The 18,990-nt window shown below is 47.5% G+C and overlaps 1 protein-coding gene across 5 annotated transcripts in view; it reads right to left on the bottom strand.

The window, feature by feature from the left end:
• Window positions 1–17,658, bottom strand: part of LOC137627624 (E3 ubiquitin-protein ligase TRIM33-like) — a 139,475-nt gene extending 121,817 nt beyond the window's left edge. For all 5 annotated transcript variants that reach the window (XM_068358721.1, XM_068358722.1, XM_068358723.1 and 2 more), the window contains exons 1-2: window positions 16,702–17,658; window positions 1,115–1,326 (exon numbers count right to left, since the gene is read on the bottom strand). In XM_068358721.1, the coding sequence (XP_068214822.1) occupies window positions 1,115–1,326; window positions 16,702–17,527 (1,038 nt within the window). In that variant the 5' untranslated portion in view covers window positions 17,528–17,658. The remainder of the gene's footprint in view (window positions 1–1,114; window positions 1,327–16,701) is intronic.
• Window positions 17,659–18,990: the final 1,332 nt, after the last annotated feature.

Below are 18,990 nucleotides of genomic sequence, written 5' to 3'. Positions count from 1 at the left end.
ACCTGATTGCCAGTTTCCTTATACACTATAATGAAAAAAAAGAAGTGTATCTTTGCTTTAACAAGAAAGACAAAAACGTTACGTAAGGTCTTAACAGAGAGGATAAAAAAAAGTCATTACTACACAAGGGCTTTAAAATTCAGATCAGCCTTCTTAACCAACTCCTTAAAAGACAGCATCTCATTTGCTTACAAAATGTTTTCTTTTTGGGGCAAAGAGATTGAATTAATGCAATTTCATAAGTGAATTTTAAAGCCATTACGTAGTAATGACATTTTTGTCTCTTCTGGTCAGATCCTGCCCCATTTTTCTTTTTATATACCGTACACTGTCTAATCCAGATTTCATTGTTATACATCCGTGATTACTAATCCTTGTACTTTCATGTCTTTCATGGCAATGTAGTTATCCCTCAAGTTCCATGGATCCAATTAGATATTTTAATGGTAGGTCTGCAAATTCCTCAAAACAATATCTTTAGTATTTGCAGGCTTTCTGTGCAATTTCCATTCAAGCATATCATGAAAATGATGGTTTATCTTCAAAATAAGTTAGTTGCAACATATCAAAATGTTTTCTCTAATTGCTGTGTTTCAGCATCAAAGTTTATCATCAGTTTTACACCAGCTTCTTATGCGTTAATAATTTCAATGTTGCCTTGTCAACACCTATCAATATATATTAATTCTTATAATATAGTCATGTTGAAGCTCTCAGTGAAGATCAATAGAACTGTAACCAATTAGGGCAACTAACCTTTCAAACATTTCTTTCCCTCTTAACAACGTGCAATACTCAATAAACGTAAAGGGTCAGATTCGAAAAATTCATCAAAACCATATCACATTTATCAACCACTAAACTTTTATACTGATTTGAAGTACCTTTAGGCCTATCTAATCTAATTATCCAAATTGAAACATCAAAAATATGGCAAAATGGAGACTTGGTATAATTGTTAAAAATATACTGCATAACAAACTACTGTATATGGACTGTATTTGCTAAAATCTAAAAGTGTAGCTACCTCAGTAGATAAGAGTAAAGAGTAAAGTAAAAGATTATTAAACAAACATTACATACTGAACTCAGAATGCCATTGCATACCCCTCACCTGTATACATTGATCACACAGCCATTCCGAACAGTCAGTGCATAGTCCCGTGGCAATCGCTTCATCACTACAAGATGTGCAAGTAAAGCTTTCCTCGGCTCCAGCGACTGACCCTCTTTCCCCACTTTGAGCTTCGCATATGAACATATTATCTAAAATACTTTCTTGAGGGAACCCTTTCTTGCACATGGGGCAATGGATGAGTGGATCCACTGAAAAACAAACGTGATTATCAGCAAATTATAAAAAAAAACATAAAACTCTGTAGTACGGCACAGTAGTCCTTTATTGTACAGTAATCAGAAGAGCAATAGCAAAATAATAGTGATACTCTGAATAGAAACTGCATCAAAATATTAGTCCACATATCAAACTTGATGGTTTTGACTAATTGTTTTGATAATTACTATTCCACTATACTGGTTTTTACGGTTAACTTATGTTTCATAAACATCCAATTTGTATTAATATTACTTACTGCAGAATATGTATAAACAAGAACAATGAATAAACAATTCAATGGGAATGTCAATATTAAAAAGTAACTTAAAGTCAGATTTTCTTATAAAAAAAAATTATTTGTAACCAATGCCTTTATAATTTAATGGATCTGAATTAAATATAAAAGTATAAATTCTAGGCTAGGCCATAGGTTTAAATTACGTGAATAGATATGATTTCAATCAAAGTCAAAATATCAAGAATAATTAAGTCCTAAAATATAAAGTATAAAAAAATAAAATTCATAAATGACTCTTAAAGAACGTCAAGTTACCAAATTATGACGAATTCGTAGATAATATGTATTTTTCCTAACTATCCAAACCTCAGCTATTTAATAGGAGCATTACTTTCGGCGTAGCTGAAATGACGAGCCATTAATTTTTAACAAGGGTTTACTATCGACACTGCTATGACCATTGGGAACTAGACGGGCCAGCGATGAAAGGTGAACGAGGAGACGTAACCACAATTGGGCTGGAAGTTCTTCTCGTCTGAGAAAAGGTCTTGCGACCTTCCTCAGCCTTGCTATCCTGTCGTCTGATGGGAAGGCTTTAAGGAGATTGGTGTCTATAATCAAGCATAGGTATACCAGTCTTTGAGTGGGAAGCAGTGAAGACTTCTCGAGATTTACCATGATCCCCAGATCTTGGCAAAGTCTCAGAAGTTTGTCTCTGTGTTGAAGAAGGTTTGACACTAAGTCTGCTAGGATTAACCAGTCGTCCAGATAACGGAGGAGACGGATGCCAATCCTGTGTGCCCAAGATGATACTATGGTGAACACCCTGGTGAAGACTTGTGGTGCTGTGGAGAGACCGAAGCACAGCACATTGAACAGGTACTTTCTGTTGTCTAGGCTAAATCTTAAGTACTTCCTTGAAGACAGATGGACTGGGATCTGGAAGTATGTGTCCTTTAGGTCCAGTGTGCACATGAAGTCTTGCGGTCTTACTGCTATTCTGACCGTGCCCGCTGTCTCCATGCTGAACGGAGTTTGTTTGATAAACTTGTTCAGAGCTGAGAGGTCGATGACTGGCCTCCGGCCTACAGACGCCTTCTTTACAAGAAAGAGTCGACTGAAGAAGCCTGGAGATCTGTCGAGAACCTCTTGGAGAGCACCCTTCTTCAACAGGGTCTGGACTTCTGCCCGAAGGGCTTGCCCCCTTGCCGATCCCATGGCAAGGGAGTTCAATGACACTGGATTCGTCGTCAGGGGAGGTAGAGATACTATGAACGGGACGCGATATCCTAGACTGATCACGGAGATTGTCCAGGAATCGGCCGCGAGTTGCTTCCCCCTTTTTGAGCAACTTTGTAGGCATCCCCCCACTAGTGGACATGCAGGGAGACTGCCTATCCTAGCGTTTGCAGCCTCGGCTGCTCCCTCTAGGATTCTTGCCTCCCCTGGAGGACTTTTTGCCTTTCCTTTCTTTGACAGGAAAGGGCTTAGACACCAAGGTCTTCGCTGCTGTTGTCGTCTTAGTGGTCTTGACTGAACGGGAGTGCTGTGGTGCTGGAGGCTTATAGGGCTTGGGTGTTAAAGCCCTATGAAGGAGTCTTAGTGAGACTTCCTCCACCTCTCAGCGGCATGTTCCACATCCTTAGGCTCGAACAAGACGGATCCCTCTAGGGAGGAATATCTGAGCCTATTGATATCGGTGCTAGGGACCTTCTGATGGAATCTCTCAGCTACTGCAAACCGACGTTTCAGGATGGGATTTGCCCACAAGTTCAAGACTTGGTGGGCCAGAAACTCGATCGTGCAAATACCTGGGAGAAGGAAGGTTTCCATAGCTTTCCTGGTACGTTCTTTGGAGAAATCCTCAGAACGTATCAGGGTACCTAAGGTCCCCAACCAGTAGTGCATAGCACACTTCGCAACTTTCTCCTGGTTGAAGATCTCGGCTGCCGAGAATGAGACCTGCCGGTTGGAGTGTCTCTCAAGAGGGACTCCCCTGGTTAGCTCTTCCAGCGAGTGGTTTAGAGGAAGAGCTAAACAAGGATCCTCAAGGATCTCGAAGTACCTCCTCTGCTATACGCGAGGAGGTGGGAGGAGCTTGTTGGTGACACTGGAATAGTTGGAGGAGGACATCTTGTAGAGCTGTAGTGAGATCTTGTCCCTGGTACTCTTAACCCCTTGAGACCAGGGCAGTGCTGCACTGGTCTTGGAGGGTTTCTGAGTACCAAAAACACTGTCCAAGACCATGTCCTTGCCCTCTCGAGGAGGGATCTCTGGGTCGGAAAACCGTTGAGAGCCCTCATTAGAGTCAGAACTTGCCAAAACTTATGTTCTGACTTTTGCTGGTCTCCTTCTGTCCCCAAAGGCTCTTGGGGAGAATCGCGGACATTCCGAGTGGCTAGCTGGCTCCATCCTAGTCCTAGTCGAGGACTTCGGCAATGTTTTAGAGTCCTTAGATTCCTTCCTGGGAAGGATGTAGGACTCCAACATTGACGAGGGTAGACCCATCGGCGCGAGGAGAGGTTTCCCCCATTGGTCCGATGGGGGAAAGTCCCTCTTCGCGTGATTCCCCTGGGGATGGGAAATCTTCGTCCGAAAGGGAAGGAGAGGCAGTCTGAGGAAAGGAAGGAATCTGCCTTGAAGGTCTCCGTAGAGTCAGTTTCGTCCTTGGGGAAGTGACCGCGTCTGGAACTCCTCTTTTTCTCTTCAAAGGGGTAGAAGAAGCCATGGATCTGTGTCCCAATTCAGAGAAGACAGTGCGTTACGGCTCTGATCAGTGCACCGAACCAGGGCTGTTGGCTGACAGATGCGCTGTCAGACATACCCCTTGAAGGGACAGGAATTGAAGGATCCCTGGGAGGAGTCCCCATCATTGGTGGGTTCGCCTGTGGTGGCTTTGGGATCCTGGACCCCTCTAGATGTTTCCCTTCTCCCACAATGCGAGGTGGTATGCACTTGCGGGGAGGGGAAAGAGGCGATGGCAACCTTGCCGTGTGTAGTTCAGTAGTCTCGCGTGCAGGAGGATATTGACGCTCGCGCGAAGGAGAATAATGGCGCTCGCGCGAAGGAGAATAATGGCGCTCGCGCGAGGGAGGGAGAATATCGGGGCTCGCGCGCGGGAGACTGTGGGCGCGCGGGAGACTGTGGGCGCGCGGGAGACTGTGGGAGATTGTGGGCGCGCGCGGGAGATTGTGGGCGCGCGCGGGAGGCTGTGGGAGATTGTGGGCGCGCGCGGGAGGCTGTGGGAGATTGTGGGCGCGCGCGCGGGAGGCTGTGAGAGATTGTGGGCGCGCACGCGGGAGGCTGTGAGAGATTGTGGGCGCGCACGCGGGAGGCTGTGAGAGATTGTGGGCGCGCACGCGGGAGGCTGTGAGAGATTGTGGGCGCGCACGCGGGAGGCTGTGAGAGATTGTGGGCGCGCACGCGGGAGGCTGTGAGAGATTGTGGGCGCGCGCGAGGCTGTGGGAGATTGTGGGCGCGCGCGGGAGGCTGTGGGATACTGTTGGCACACGGGCGCGTGTGCTGAAGAGTATTCGCGCGTGCAAAATCAATATGTTGAGTGCGCGGACGCGCGGGAGTGTTCGCGCGTACCTGTACCAGCCGTAGGGCACGCGCGCAGTTGAATCATGTGTGGCGCGTGGGCGCGCGATAGAACGTTACCGCGCATCCTTTGGAGAGGATAGGCGAGCGTGCGAGAAGGCTGGCGCGAAGGCAAGCGCTGGCGCGATGGTGCTGGTTGGTGCGTGGGAGAAACCAGCTTTGACGACTTCCCAGCAGCACCACATTCAGTAAATCGTTGGCGCGCAGGGGAGTTAGATATTGGGCGCGTTTGCGCGCGGGCAGGAGTCTGATGGCACGGGGGACGATGCCGGGGGGCTCGCGCGCGCGCTCGGGAAGATGCCGGGGGGCTCGCGCGCGCGCGCCCGGGACGATGCCGGGGGGCTCGCGCGCGCGCGCCCGGGACGATGCCGGGGGGCTCGCGCGCGCGCGCCCGGGACGATGCCGGGGGGCTCGCGCGCGCGCTCGGGACGATGACGGGGGGCTCGCGCGCGCGCTCGGGACGATGACGGGGGGCTCGCGCGCGCGCTCGGGAGGAAGGCCGGGGGGCTTGCGCGCGCGCTCGGGAGGATGCCGGGGGGCTCGCGCGCGCGCTCGGGAGGAAGGCCGGGGGGCTCGCGCGCGCGCTCGGGAGGATGCCGGGGGGCTCGCTCGCGCGCTCGGGACGATGCCGGGGGGCTCGCTCGCGCGCGCGCTCGGGACGATGCCGGGGGGCTCGCTCGCGCGCGCTCGGGACGATGCCGGGGGGCTCGCTCGCGCGCGCTCGGGAAGATGCCGGGGGGCTCGCGCGCGCGCGCCCGGGACGATGCCGGGGGGCTCGCGCGCGTGCTCGGGACGATGACGGGGGGCTCGCGCGCGCGCTCGGGAGGAAGGCCGGGGGGCTCGCGCGCGCGCTCGGGAGGATGCCGGGGGGCTCGCGCGCGCGCTCGGGAGGAAGGCCGGGGGGCTCGCGCGCGCGCTCGGGAGGATGCCGGGGGGCTCGCGCGCGCGCTCGGGAGGATGCCGGGGGGCTCGCTCGCGCGCTCGGGACGATGCCGGGGGGCTCGCTCGCGCGCTCGGGACGATGCCGGGGGGCTCGCTCGCGCGCGCGCGCTCGGGACGATGCCGGGGGGCTCGCTCGCTCGCGCGCGCGCGCTCGGGACGATGCCGGGGGGCTCGGGACGATGCCGGGGGGCTCGGGACGATGCCGGGGGGCTCGGGACGATGCCGGGGGGCTCGGGACGATGCCGGGGGGCTCGGGACGATGCCGGGGGGCTCGCTCGCTCGCGCGCGCTCGGGACGATGCCGGGGGGCTCGCTCGCGCGCGCGCTCGGGACGATGCCGGGGGGCTTGCTCGCTCGCGCGCGCGCTCGGGACGATGCCGGGGGGCTCGCGCGCGCGCGCTCAGGACGATGCCGGGGGGCTCGCGCGCGCGCTCGGGACGATGCCGGGGGGCTCGGGCGTGCGCTCGGGACGATGCCGGGGGGTCGGGCTCGCGCTCGGGACGATGCCGGGGGGGTCGGGCTCGCGCTCGGGACGATGCCGGGGGGCTCGGGCGCGCGCTCGGGACGATGCCGGGGGGCTCGCGCGCGCGCTCGGGACGATGCCGGGGGGCTCGCGCGCGCGCTCGGGACGATGCCGGGGGGCTCGCGCGCGCGGGACGATGCCGGGGGGCTCGGGACGATGCCGGGGGGCTCGGGACGATGCCGGGGGGCTCGCTCGCTCGCGCGCGCTCGGGACGATGCCGGGGGGCTCGCTCGCGCGCGCGCTCGGGACGATGCCGGGGGGCTTGCTCGCTCGCGCGCGCGCGCTCGGGACGATGCCGGGGGGCTCGCGCGCGCGCGCTCAGGACGATGCCGGGGGGCTCGCGCGCGCGCTCGGGACGATGCCGGGGGGCTCGGGCGTGCGCTCGGGACGATGCCGGGGGGTCGGGCTCGCGCTCGGGACGATGCCGGGGGGGTCGGGCTCGCGCTCGGGACGATGCCGGGGGGCTCGGGGCGCGCGCTCGGGACGATGCCGGGGGGCTCGCGCGCGCGCTCGGGACGATGCCGGGGGGCTCGCGCGCGCGCTCGGGACGATGCCGGGGGGCTCGCGCGCGCGGGACGATGCCGGGGGGCTCGAGCGCGCGGGAGACTGTGGGCGGGCGCGCGAGCGGGAGACTGTGGGAGAGCGCGCGCGCGGGAGACTATGTGAGCGCGCGCGTGCAGGAGGCTGTGGGAGATTGTGGGTGCGGGAGGCTGTGGGAGATTGTGGGTGCGGGAGGCTGTGGGAGATTGTGGGTGCGGGAGGCTGTGGGAGATTGTGGGTGCGGGAGGCTGAGAGAGATTGTGGGCGCGGGAGGCTGAGAGAGATTGTGGGCGCGGGAGACTGTGGGAGACTGTGGGCGCGCACGGCTGTGGGAGATTGTGGGAGATTGTGGGCGCGGGCGGCTGTGGGAGATGTGGGCGCGCATAGCACGTGATGGGGCTATGCTCCTGTTGGGACGTATGCGTGAGTTGGCGCGTACGCCATTGATGCCCTGTGTTAGGGTGTAGTGATGGGGCCTGACGAGCTACTAAAGAGCGTTCGTCAGGTTTTGTTGGCGCGCCTTAGCGTGCTTAGGTGAAGCCTTGTTATGCCCATGTAGAAAAGGTGACGGCAGGTCGGCAGGTCTGTCGGATAGAAGGTCGACGTGTCCTTTAAAAGGACGACCTTCCACTGAAGGAGATCGCGAACAATCTGCAGAAAGGTCCAGAACCAGTGCAGGAGCAGTGATAGGTGATTGGTCTCGAGGCTCCTCTGCGGTAGACTGCATATAATGTGTTGAACCAAAGAGGCGCCTCCTCACGGCAGGTGAAGGAAGGCCTCTATGGCGAAGACAAAGGCGTGCCTTCCGACGAATGTGCCCTCTGGGGGCCGTCAGATCAGCAAGCTGACCTTCTGCAGTCCTCCGAAGAGGAGTCTCTGTAAGTGAACTCCCCCGAGGGGAAGAAACACTAGCAGGAAAGACAGGAACGGGAGAAACTAAGCCGTCAGCTACCGTAGGGTTTGAAGAGGCAGAGGTGATGGGTGATACCGCATTGGATACCTCTGACACCACAACGTCGACAAGAGACAGAGGATCAATCTCTAACGGTGACGGCGATTGCTTGACATCGGCACCCAATCGGATGTAGTTAAGCAAAACCTCCATGGAGGGCGAACCCGTAAGCCCCAAGGAGGACCAAAGCTGAAATAAGGTTAGTGACATGTCCTCCCCCGGGGGGAGAGGTGGAACTGCTTCGCTAGGGGAAGCAACGTCATCTCTCGAGCCCCGAGGTTGGTAAACAGTACATTGGTTTACGCTACCACTCGACGGTCTCTCGAAAGAGACCGACCGAGTGGGAGCTTCAGAGGAGGTTTGGGCAACGGAAGGAAAGGTCTTGGGTTTTTCTCCTTTCAAAGAAACCTTCGAAGGAGAAATATCATGCTTGGGCTTCTTCCGTCGTCGCGAAAACCTCTCCCACTGGGAGGTAGATCACTCCCTACACCTGTTGTTGCTATCACACCGTTGGCCCCTACAAGAAGGACAAAGGGCGTGAGGATCAGTCTCGACCGCCGACATGAATGTTCCACAGGGGCGGTCGGGAATCTCAGGGCAGGTGCGCATGATCGCAGAGGCCAACTTCACATACAGAACTAGAAAAAGAAAAAGAAAAAACAAAAGCAATTAAATGGCTGCCAATGATGGCAAGGATGAGAGCGGACACGTCTGACTACCATCCGAGCCGAGAGCAAAGTGAGCTTAAGCACAGGTGTGTGAGGGGGGGGTAGCAAGCTACCCTCCCCTACCGCTGCTAACTAGCAGTGTGGGTAGTAAACCCTCGTTAAAAATTAATGGCTCGTCACTTCAGCTACGCCGAAAGTAATACCCCTATTAAATAGCGTGGTTTGTATTCCAGTTACGGAACAAAGTACTGTATTAGAAATATCACCACATAATTCACATATGGACTTGCCATGCAGTAAGGTATCTTTTTTGTCTTGGTTAAAATTAAAAGTCAGTAGATCCATTAACAAGAATTATACACTCCAATCTCTATATAACATCATAGGTAGAAGGTTGGCCAGTTGGCCAGGGCACCAGCCACCTGTTGAGATACTACCACTAGAGAGTTATGGGATCATTTAACTGGCCAGAGAGTACTACATTGGATCCTTCTCTCTCTCACTTTACAGTTCACTTTCCCTTTGCCTACACATACACCGAATAGTCTGACCTATTCTTTACAGATTCTCCTCGTCTTCATACACCCAACAACACTAAGATTACGAGACAATTCTTCTTCACCCAAAGGGGTTACTGCACTGCAATTGTTCAGTGGCCACTTTCCTCTTGGTAAGGGTAGAAAAGACAGGGACACTCCCAAAATCAAACCATTGTTCTCTATTCTTGGATAGTGCCATAGCCTCTGTACCATGGTCTTCCACTGTCTTGGGTTAGAGTTCTCTTGCTCGAGGGTACACTAGGGCACGCTATTCTCATTCCTCTTCCTCTTGTTTTGTTAAAGTTTTTATAGTTTACAGTAAATAGGAAATTTTCATTTTAATCTGACTTCTTAAAATATTTTATTTTTCCTTGTTTCTTTCCTCACTGGGCTATTTCCCCTGTTGGGGCCCCTGGGCTTATAACATCCTGCTTTTCCAACAAGCGTTGTTGTTTAGCAAGTAGTAATAATAATGATAATAATAATAATAATAATAATAATAATAATAGATGATTTTCTCCACCTTTCAGCAGCACTCTTAATCTCCTCAGTAACAAAGAGAGAGGAACCCTAGAGCATGGAATTCCTCAAGCGTATCACTTCCACCTTCGTCATTTGCCTGTGGAACCTCCCTGTGATGGTTTCCCTCCTCTTAAGTATAGCATTCGCCAACAAGTTGACGACATGGTGCGAAAAGAACTCAAAGGTTCGGGTACCCTACAATAGGAAGGACTCCAAGGACTTCCTTATAGACTCCTTCGAAAGATCGTGGGAGCGCACAATGTGGCCCAGGGACCCCAACCATAGGTCGAGCCACGAAGCAGCCTGCATGGCGTACTTTGTGCCTCGTTCTATGTTGAGTTCAATTGCCTAAAAGGAAGCCCTTAAAGCGGAGAGGGTTTGAGTCGGAAGAACCCAATCTCAGAGACTCCAACGAGGGGTCGAGGGACATGTTGAAACGTGGTTCATTCTCAATGTCACAATACTTCCTTTGTAACACAAAAGGAAGAGGTAGAGATTGCGAGGAGGAAGCTACCCTAAAGTAACTAAAAGTTCCAGCTGTTTGAGATTTAGCTTTTCTTCTGGCTGCTGTCAGCCTCTTAGACCAAGGCAAGGCTGCGCTGGTCTTAGGGGGCCTCATGAGTTCCGAAGATCTCACCAAGAACCATCTCTTTACCTCTCTGGGTGGTGGTACCAGGATCAGGCAGCTTGCTGATGGCCCTCATACAAGTAAGGACCTGCCAAAAGGTATTCGACACTTCATTCTCTTGTTCCAAGTGAAAGTTTGGACTGGCTGCCCTCGGGAGATAATCTTCATCGGTGTCGATGGGATCTTCTACCTCTAGGCTCACATCCAGAGCCTAGGATCGGTCTAAGTTGTCAACTGAGTCGCGAGAGGGCCCTGCCAAAAGGACCCTCCTGTCCGCCTCTGCCCTACGGGCTTCCCTTGCCTTGGTATTCTTTGGTCTTGTCTTAAGAGTCCTTGGACTTCCTTCGCGCAGGAAAATGCTCCTACAAGATTTAAGGTGGAGGTTTCGAAACGCCAGCTGCAGCAGCCGTAGCTACGGAAGCTGAAGGCTCTTCCTTTGCTGGTGATACGGATACTGGCATTGGTCCAGAGGAACCACTTCAATCCGCTGAGGGTTGAGGGGATGGACAGTGATTTCCCTGGGCGAGCCGATATCCCTGCTCGTCTGAGTGTGGATGAAATCGGCGTGAGGTGGAGCGACCCCTCTCATCTTACTCTTCTGTTGTCTTATCAAGACATCCTTAGGCTTAACTAGAGTTAAGGGATGATGCTCGAAAGAGCAATCTACAGTACTACAGAAGGCACCTCGGCACCAGATCAAGATGGAGGATCGCCATGCCATGTTTGAGGACCTCCTCCTAGGATCTGAACGCTTATCTGACGAACCCGACTCGGCCTCTATGGAAATCCATGGAGTAGCCCTGACTGGGAAAGTTGAGGGCTGTAGGGTTGGAAAAGCCACACCCATGGACTTCTGAAGGGTTGACAAAGAAGTACCAACCCAAGAAGGGAGTTCACTACCCTTCGTGAAGTCTTGGGTTTCCTTAGAGAATCCAGGAGGAGGAGAACGTCTTCTAAGAGGGATCTTAGGAGCCTGAGACTCTGGGGAAACAGGAAATGCTCTTTCAATAAACGAAGAGGAGGATGTGGACAAATAGGTACATTAGCGTACTTATTAAGGAGCCTTACATGGGTGAACGCTTCACTAAAGCGCCCCAAGCAGGAAATGGAACTGGGGGTAGCTTAGCTGGACAGTCTAAGGGTTGCTCAGCACCAAGATCAGGTTCGATCCGAGGTCGTTGAGGTGAAGGATGAGCCGAGGTGCGTCACGCGAATGGACTGCGCGTGCACTTACCTCTTCCTTCTGACAGGGAACGTTTATACCTTGATCGTGAATGCGCGATTCGTGATCGTGATCCCTGTTTGCAATGCCACCCCCTTACACGATGGACACAAGGAGTGTGGGTTGGTATCCACCAAACACAAGAAGGTGCTGCATGCAGCACCCTCGCAACCAGGACATATCTGCATGGGAGCGTCAAGAAGAAGCACAATCACACTTGAAAAGAGAAAGCAAAAATTACAAAGTCGATGGCAACCTTTGGAGGAGAGAGAGGAGACGTCCACTATCTACTAGCCAAAAGAAAAAATTGACTTAACTCACGGCTGTGAGAGTATATATAGGCGGCTGAGTAACCACCAGCCAGTTCTAGGGCACTTGCGTCCCAGATATTTGCGTCCCAGATAATTGCGCCTGTGGACATTTGCATCCTTTCACATTCATGTCCGTGGACATTTGCGTACATGCATATTTATGGAAGTCATTTTTTTTAATAGTTATTCATAAAACCTTATATGTAAAAAAAAAAAAAACTTTAATAAAGCTAAAATAAAAAGTGGGTAACAATTCATATTCAGAAAAGGAATACTGTAATAGAAAAGAGTTCAAAATTCACAAGTTTGCTTTTGTTTGTGCAATCCCTCCAAGCTGTTATTAATCTCAGTAACCGATTTATAACCCTTTCTCGAACATTCCAAGACTTGATAGATCAAGTTAGTTCCATCCTTATCCCTCTTTGGCCTTTTGCTTAGCCAATGAATGTCATTTCAAAATAAGTGATGTATTCTGAAGGTAAATCCAGTCGTCAGACAATTCACTAAATCCTTCGATAACGTCAATTAAAGGAAGAAAAGCTATTGTGGAAAATCATCTAATCTTCAATGAAATACCTCATCTTCTATATACCGGTCTTAGTCGTAAGTCACATACTGTATTTTCTTAAAAAATAGACTGATATAAATGAAATAGACATGAACTTATTGATACAGCTGGAAACTTCTATACAAAAACTTTCTGAGCTCTAAAACAGTTCCTCGTAAAAAAAATTGCTTTATAGAGATGCAATTGTCAAGGATGAAAATGTTCGGAACGCAAATGTCGTGCCACCCCCCGCCTAAGGTAGCCATTAGCCTAAAAGTGCGAGGTGTCAATCCTACCTACCAACTCAAGTGGTTAGGCAGGGTTGACACCTCGCACTTTTAGGCTAATGGCTACCTTCCAGCTTTGCTAATAGATAATTCACAATAAATAACGTTAGGTCTGTTAGTATGGGAACACATACTGTATTTCAAGAATTTCAAAAATTTTGTCAAAAAATAAGTTCCTGTAATATTTACCTATGTGAAAGGGAAATTACCACTTTTTCGTGGCTAAGATTGATCTCGGAAGCATTTCAGGGGTTAGGTGAAGGGGACAAAGCCACCTTTACTCAGGATGGACTGGGGTTACTGTAAATTAGGACGTATGCCAGGTCTGCCTTCTGTACTTTGAGTAGACCATAAGCATGTAGTTATTGCAATACTTTTGGCTCATGGCTCACTAAAAATGACTGCATGGGACTACAGTACAGTATTTTAGTACTGATCCCAGAACATGTAATTTGATAACACCTCAACCATCTGAACAGCTTTTGTTCTATGACCTTTCACTGTTAGGTCAGCTGTTTATATAGTACAGCACAAGCATCTCTTAAAAGCTTTTTTAACATTGATTCTATTTAATTAGTGAATTATCATTTCATATGTTATATAATAATTATATGATTCCAAAGGATATGAATTGGAGTGCTTAACCCACCTAGTCTATGCTTTATCTATTGGGCAATTAGCCTACACTTTTGCATCATGTTTGTATACTCTCCAACATAGCCTACCCTTGGAAAACAATGAAGTGAACCTATATAAACACAGAAACCTCAAGTTGAAATGACAATAAAATGTATTATTTTGGACACAAACCATCTAAAATACCGATGATTTCAAGGCCATTCACAGTGGCAAAAGCAAAAAGACATTGTGCTGTCAAAAATTTTCATAGACACCAAAAGAAGTAGAAAAATTATCAGCACCCAAGCAAGGACCAGGAGGGTCAGGCAATAGCTGCTGACAAAGAAGATTGACCTGTGGGTACCCCAAAACCCGTGGCACTCACCTATCCCCCTTTGTTAGCTTACAAAGAGGTAAAGTTGTCAATAGCAATGAAAATATCAAACCATAACCCTAGCACAAACTTGGGGCCTGTAGATTGTAGATCTTTTTCACTTAGTTATCACAACAATTACCAAAACAACGTTCTGTCCCGTATCATTAATACTATTTATCTGAAAATTGTCGTTTGTACTGTATGATACATTCAATAACATATTTAAAGTGTCAAGATAGATTCACATATCTTAACAAACTCCCCCCCCCCCCCCCCTTCAGGGAGACATACCATACATAAAAAAGCACGGATGTGGTGAGGGTAGTGAATTGAGCACACCTAAATAAGCTATGAGTTGGTAACAGTGGGGAATTGTCTTGTTACCCAGACTCCATAAACTAGATTAGACTAGGTTAGGTTAGGCTAGCTTTGTTTTCTATATATTATTGAAATATTTCCATGCTTTTCATTCACATGACCAATAACAATTTGCACGTGGTTTTCCACGACACTTTTGTACATTACCCACTAGTCTTGATACATTACACTTATTTTGGTTTCTTTTCACAAAAAAAAAAAATTACCTCACATTTTTTCTCCAAACCAAGCTTCTTTCATATAGGCTGGCCTATGGGTACAGGTGACACAAAAAGATCAGCCTGCCTCCACAATAATGGCAAACATTTCACAAATGTCAAAATAAATAGATGATAAAAGGCAAAACAAACTATTGACATAGAAACTAGCAGTAAACAAGAAAAACAAAGTGTATAAAATAAAATAATTCTAAAACCAGGAGTACTGTAAACAGTCAATACAGGAAAATTAAGTAGATCAAAAACAGTACGTATGCAGTTCATAGAGGTAATTAAAATCGATTAAGAATAAAGTATACAACAGCTTGCATCTCGGGAGAGGGAAGACGGCAGGACTAAAATCTTGAGCTTTGAGTTATTAGCATTTTCTAATTAATGGGAAGATTCGTGGAAATAATGAAAAAGACAAAACAAAGGTTGATAAAGGGAAAGTGAGCCCATTAAGGACAAGATAAACTGTCAATAAAGGGAAAATAAGGGCCAATAAAAGAAAGTAAACAGCTAATGAGGAAAAACAAAGCAGATTGAGGATAAAATAAGCAGCTGATCAAAGAAAAATGCAGTAGATTAAGGGCAAAATAGCATATCAACGATAAAATATGCAGATAATTTATAAGCCAAATAAAGATAAAATAAGGAGCGGCAAATTTAGGATAAAATAATCTTCTAATTAAGGATGAATTAAGCAGCTGATTAGAAATAAAATAAGCAGCTGATTAAGGAGAAAATGAACAGCTGATGAAAGATAAAATTACAAGCCGATTAAAGGTTAAAATGATCAGCATATTAAGGATAAAATTAACAGCTGATATAGGATAAAATTAAAAGCTGATTAAAGGTTACAATGAGCAGCAGATAAAGGATAAAATGAACAACTGATGAAGGATAAAATGAGCAACCAATTAAGAATACAGTACAGTGAAATGAACAGCTGATTAAGGATAAAATGCGATGATGATTAAGGTTAGTATGAGCAGATGATTGAGAATAGTATGAGCAGATGATTAAGGATAATGAGTAGATGATTAAGGATAGTACGAGCAGATGATTAAGGATAGTACGAGCAGCCATTAAGGATGATGAGCAAATGATGAAGGATAAAATGAGCAAGCCGATTAAGGATAAAATGAGCAAGCCGATCAAGGATAAAATGAGCAAGCCGATTAAGGATAAAATGAGCAAGCCGATTAAGGATAAAATGAGCAAGCGATTAAGGATAAAGCAAGCAGCTGATTAAGAATAAAATGAGCAGCCAATCAAGGATGAAATGAGCGGCCGATTCAGGATAAAATGAACTGCCGATTAAGCATAAAATGGGGGGCCGATTAAGTATAAAATGGGGGGCCGATTAAGCATAAAATGAGCGGATGATCAAGGATAAAATTATCAACCAATCATAGATAAAATGAGCAGCCAATCAAAGATAAAATGAGCAGCCAATTAAAAATAAAACAAGCAGCCAAAGAAAACAATTTGCACCCACTTAAGGATAAAATGAAGACAATAGGTATAAAATGTGCAATCAATTAGGGATACAAGCTGCTGATTAAGGATAAAATGAGCAATCAAATGGGATAAAATGTGCAATCAATTAGGGATACAAGCTGCTGATTAAGGATAAAATGAGCAATCAAATGGGATAAAATGTGCAATCAATTAGGGATACAAGCTGCTGATTAAGGATAAAATGAGCAATCAAATGGGATAAAATGTGCAATCAATTAGGGATACAAGCTGCTGATTAAGGATAAAATGAGCAATCAAATGGGATAAAATGTGCAATCAATTAGGGATACAAGCTGCTGATTAAGGATAAAATGAGCAATCAAATGGGATAAAATGTGCAATCAATTAGGGATACAAGCTGCTGATTAAGGATAAAATGAGCAATCAAATGGGATAAAATGAGCTGCTGATTAAAGCTAATGAAAGAACTGAAAAGCACTTGATAGATGGACATGAAACAACATAAGCAGTTTACAAAGCACCAATACAGTCCATAAAGAAGAAAATAAAGATGATCCAGTAATGCAAAAACAGAGAAGCTGATACCGGTCAAATTATGAAATAAAGCTCAAAATGAGCAGTGAGTAAAGGACATACAAATCTTGAAATATATTTCCAAAACTAATACATGAAGCGTCTCAGCTTCGCAAAACCCACAGTGCATCCCTTTCGTCATAACTGCCGATATCAAGCCACAGTCTTCAAAAGACCTTGCTGTTTAGGCTTGGGGTACGTAGGTTCGGATACTCACTGGCAACGATGTCATCGTCCTTGTTCATCTCGGGCTCGGCTGCCTCGTGCGTCAGACACTTATTACATGCGGAATGAAGGCACGGCAAGAGCTTAGGCTCTTGATCCGCTGCATTTGCATCACAAAACACACAATGGACATTCTCCCAGGTAAACTGGTCCTCGGTTTCAGGGGCCCCCGTCCCTGACACTTTACCCTCCCCCCCAGCACTACTGGCACTCGAATCACCACCACCCCCTGCCTCCCCCTCCTCACTCTCGTTCAAGTCATGACTAGGTTCTTCGTTTTTCACAGGCTCCCACACTTTGAGGGGTCGAGGTCTGGGGTCACTCTGTTCACATTCCATTGAGTTTCGAACGTCCTTCTCGTCCACTAAGGAGGTTTGAGATGCCTCCTCATCTTCCTCCTCCTCCTCTTCTTCCTCATCCTCGACAGGAGCATCACCGTCGGCATGCAACTGATTCGACTGCTCGGCTGCAACCGTTTCACCAACTTCTTCCTTGACTCCTTCAGGAGTAGATTGGCTATTAGGCTCCTCGACCTCCATTTCTTCCTCCAAGGACACATTGCCATTTGTTGTGGTGGTGGTCTGGTCAGCCTCGACAGTCGACGCTTCGGGAGGTTGGGGAGGTTGTGGCGAGGCCAAAGGGCTGGCCAGCTCTTGTGCAAAGAGTTTCAGAGGTGGGTCCCCCCCATCAGCGTCCATTCTTTCGTTTGCCGAAGAGGCCCCACCACCAGACTCGCCACTATGTATGGCCTCCATTTGCACACCAACGAGATTCTCGAGGGCCGATAATGGCCGTATGCCAAGGCCTGGTTCTGCCATGTTTAGGGGAGGGCATTAGATAGTCAAGACACACGATTAGATAAAGAACATCAAAAATCCAACGACGTCGGTAATGTGTACTTCTCCACCGACATGTTCCTCTTGTTGTCGTACACTGCACCGAGGCATTGTGGGTCCCTCGAGGGACCTAATGCTATTCCCAATATTAATATTTTTTCTCATAAAAACAGATATAAAATTGATTCAAATATGCTTAACACGTTTTAACAATAAAAATGTATCTTTTAGTTTATCTAATTCTTGCTATAAAAGTTTCTTTTTTATATAAATATTCATAAATAATTAGAATCTGACAACTAGTCCAACCGCGAGCGGGACTTTTAACTTGCAAGTGTACATAAAATATGAGCTTCACTTTCTTAAATCAATAACAGCAATAGCTTTGCATACGGTTTGTTTAATTTGTTTATTAGTAGATGCAAGTTAATGATAGAATCAGGATTTTCTTCGTGACCATGTTCGATTATTTAAATCTAATTAAAACGCAGTAAATCCCAAATGGCATGGTTGAAATCTATTGGATTTCCAGTCTAGAAATATATCTATCTTTGATGATAAATTGAACAATCGGAACAATTTCTTGATAAACCATCACAAGTCCATCAAAATAGATGATTTATTCTAATAGAATTACCTTTACATTTTGAACATACGAAGAAAAAACTAAGTGAAGTATATTGGCTATTTCCCTAAAAGGGCAAAAGGTGTCCCTATTGCGGAGAGATGTGTAGGTTACTATTAAGTGACTTATGTGTAACGTTAAGATTTGAATGAAATTGATAGCTGAGAGATAAAGACTAGATAAGAAACTTGAATTTTACTATAAAATCGTGAAACCGTGAAATGGTTTCCCATAAATGTGTTCAATGTATCATTCTATTTTCATGTGTATCAACTAAACCAATTTTTCGGACTCGTGGATTTGCTATTGATAAGTCTGCTTAAAATCGAATTTACAGATGAAAACTTTGTAGACATTAAACTTCATGTAATGCTTGTTTTGTTGAGAGAGAGAGAGAGAGAGAGAGAGAGAGAGAGAGAGAGAGAGAGAGAGAGAGAGAGAGAGAGAGAGAGAGAGAGAGATTCACTACAACAGCTGCAAGGAAGATATTCTCAATCAGTACTCGATCTGATCATTGAAAACGTGTCATCGAAAATCTTCCACGATGTAATTATGTTACACACGATTACTGAAATTGTGATATATGATACTCTAATGTTAAGTATTTAGCAACATTTCTTTTTAATACATTGCATGCCCACTAGCCCAGTATCCGTAAGCACACTTAAAACTCACTAGGAAACTTGATATTAACTAAAACTTGTTTTAAATAAATGCTATTATCTAGATTATTAGTTATTTTTAGGGTGAAATTATAACTTTGATCTTGGTTTTCCTATCACAAAACTTGGGCTTGTAACAGTCTGCTTGCCCAAGTGCA

This window comes from Palaemon carinicauda, chromosome 35 (genome assembly GCF_036898095.1).
Source record: "Palaemon carinicauda isolate YSFRI2023 chromosome 35, ASM3689809v2, whole genome shotgun sequence".
NCBI lineage: Eukaryota > Metazoa > Arthropoda > Malacostraca > Decapoda > Palaemonidae > Palaemon > Palaemon carinicauda.
The sequence above is the reverse complement of the archived record's forward strand: the minus strand, read 5'-3'. Positions and strand labels throughout refer to the sequence as shown.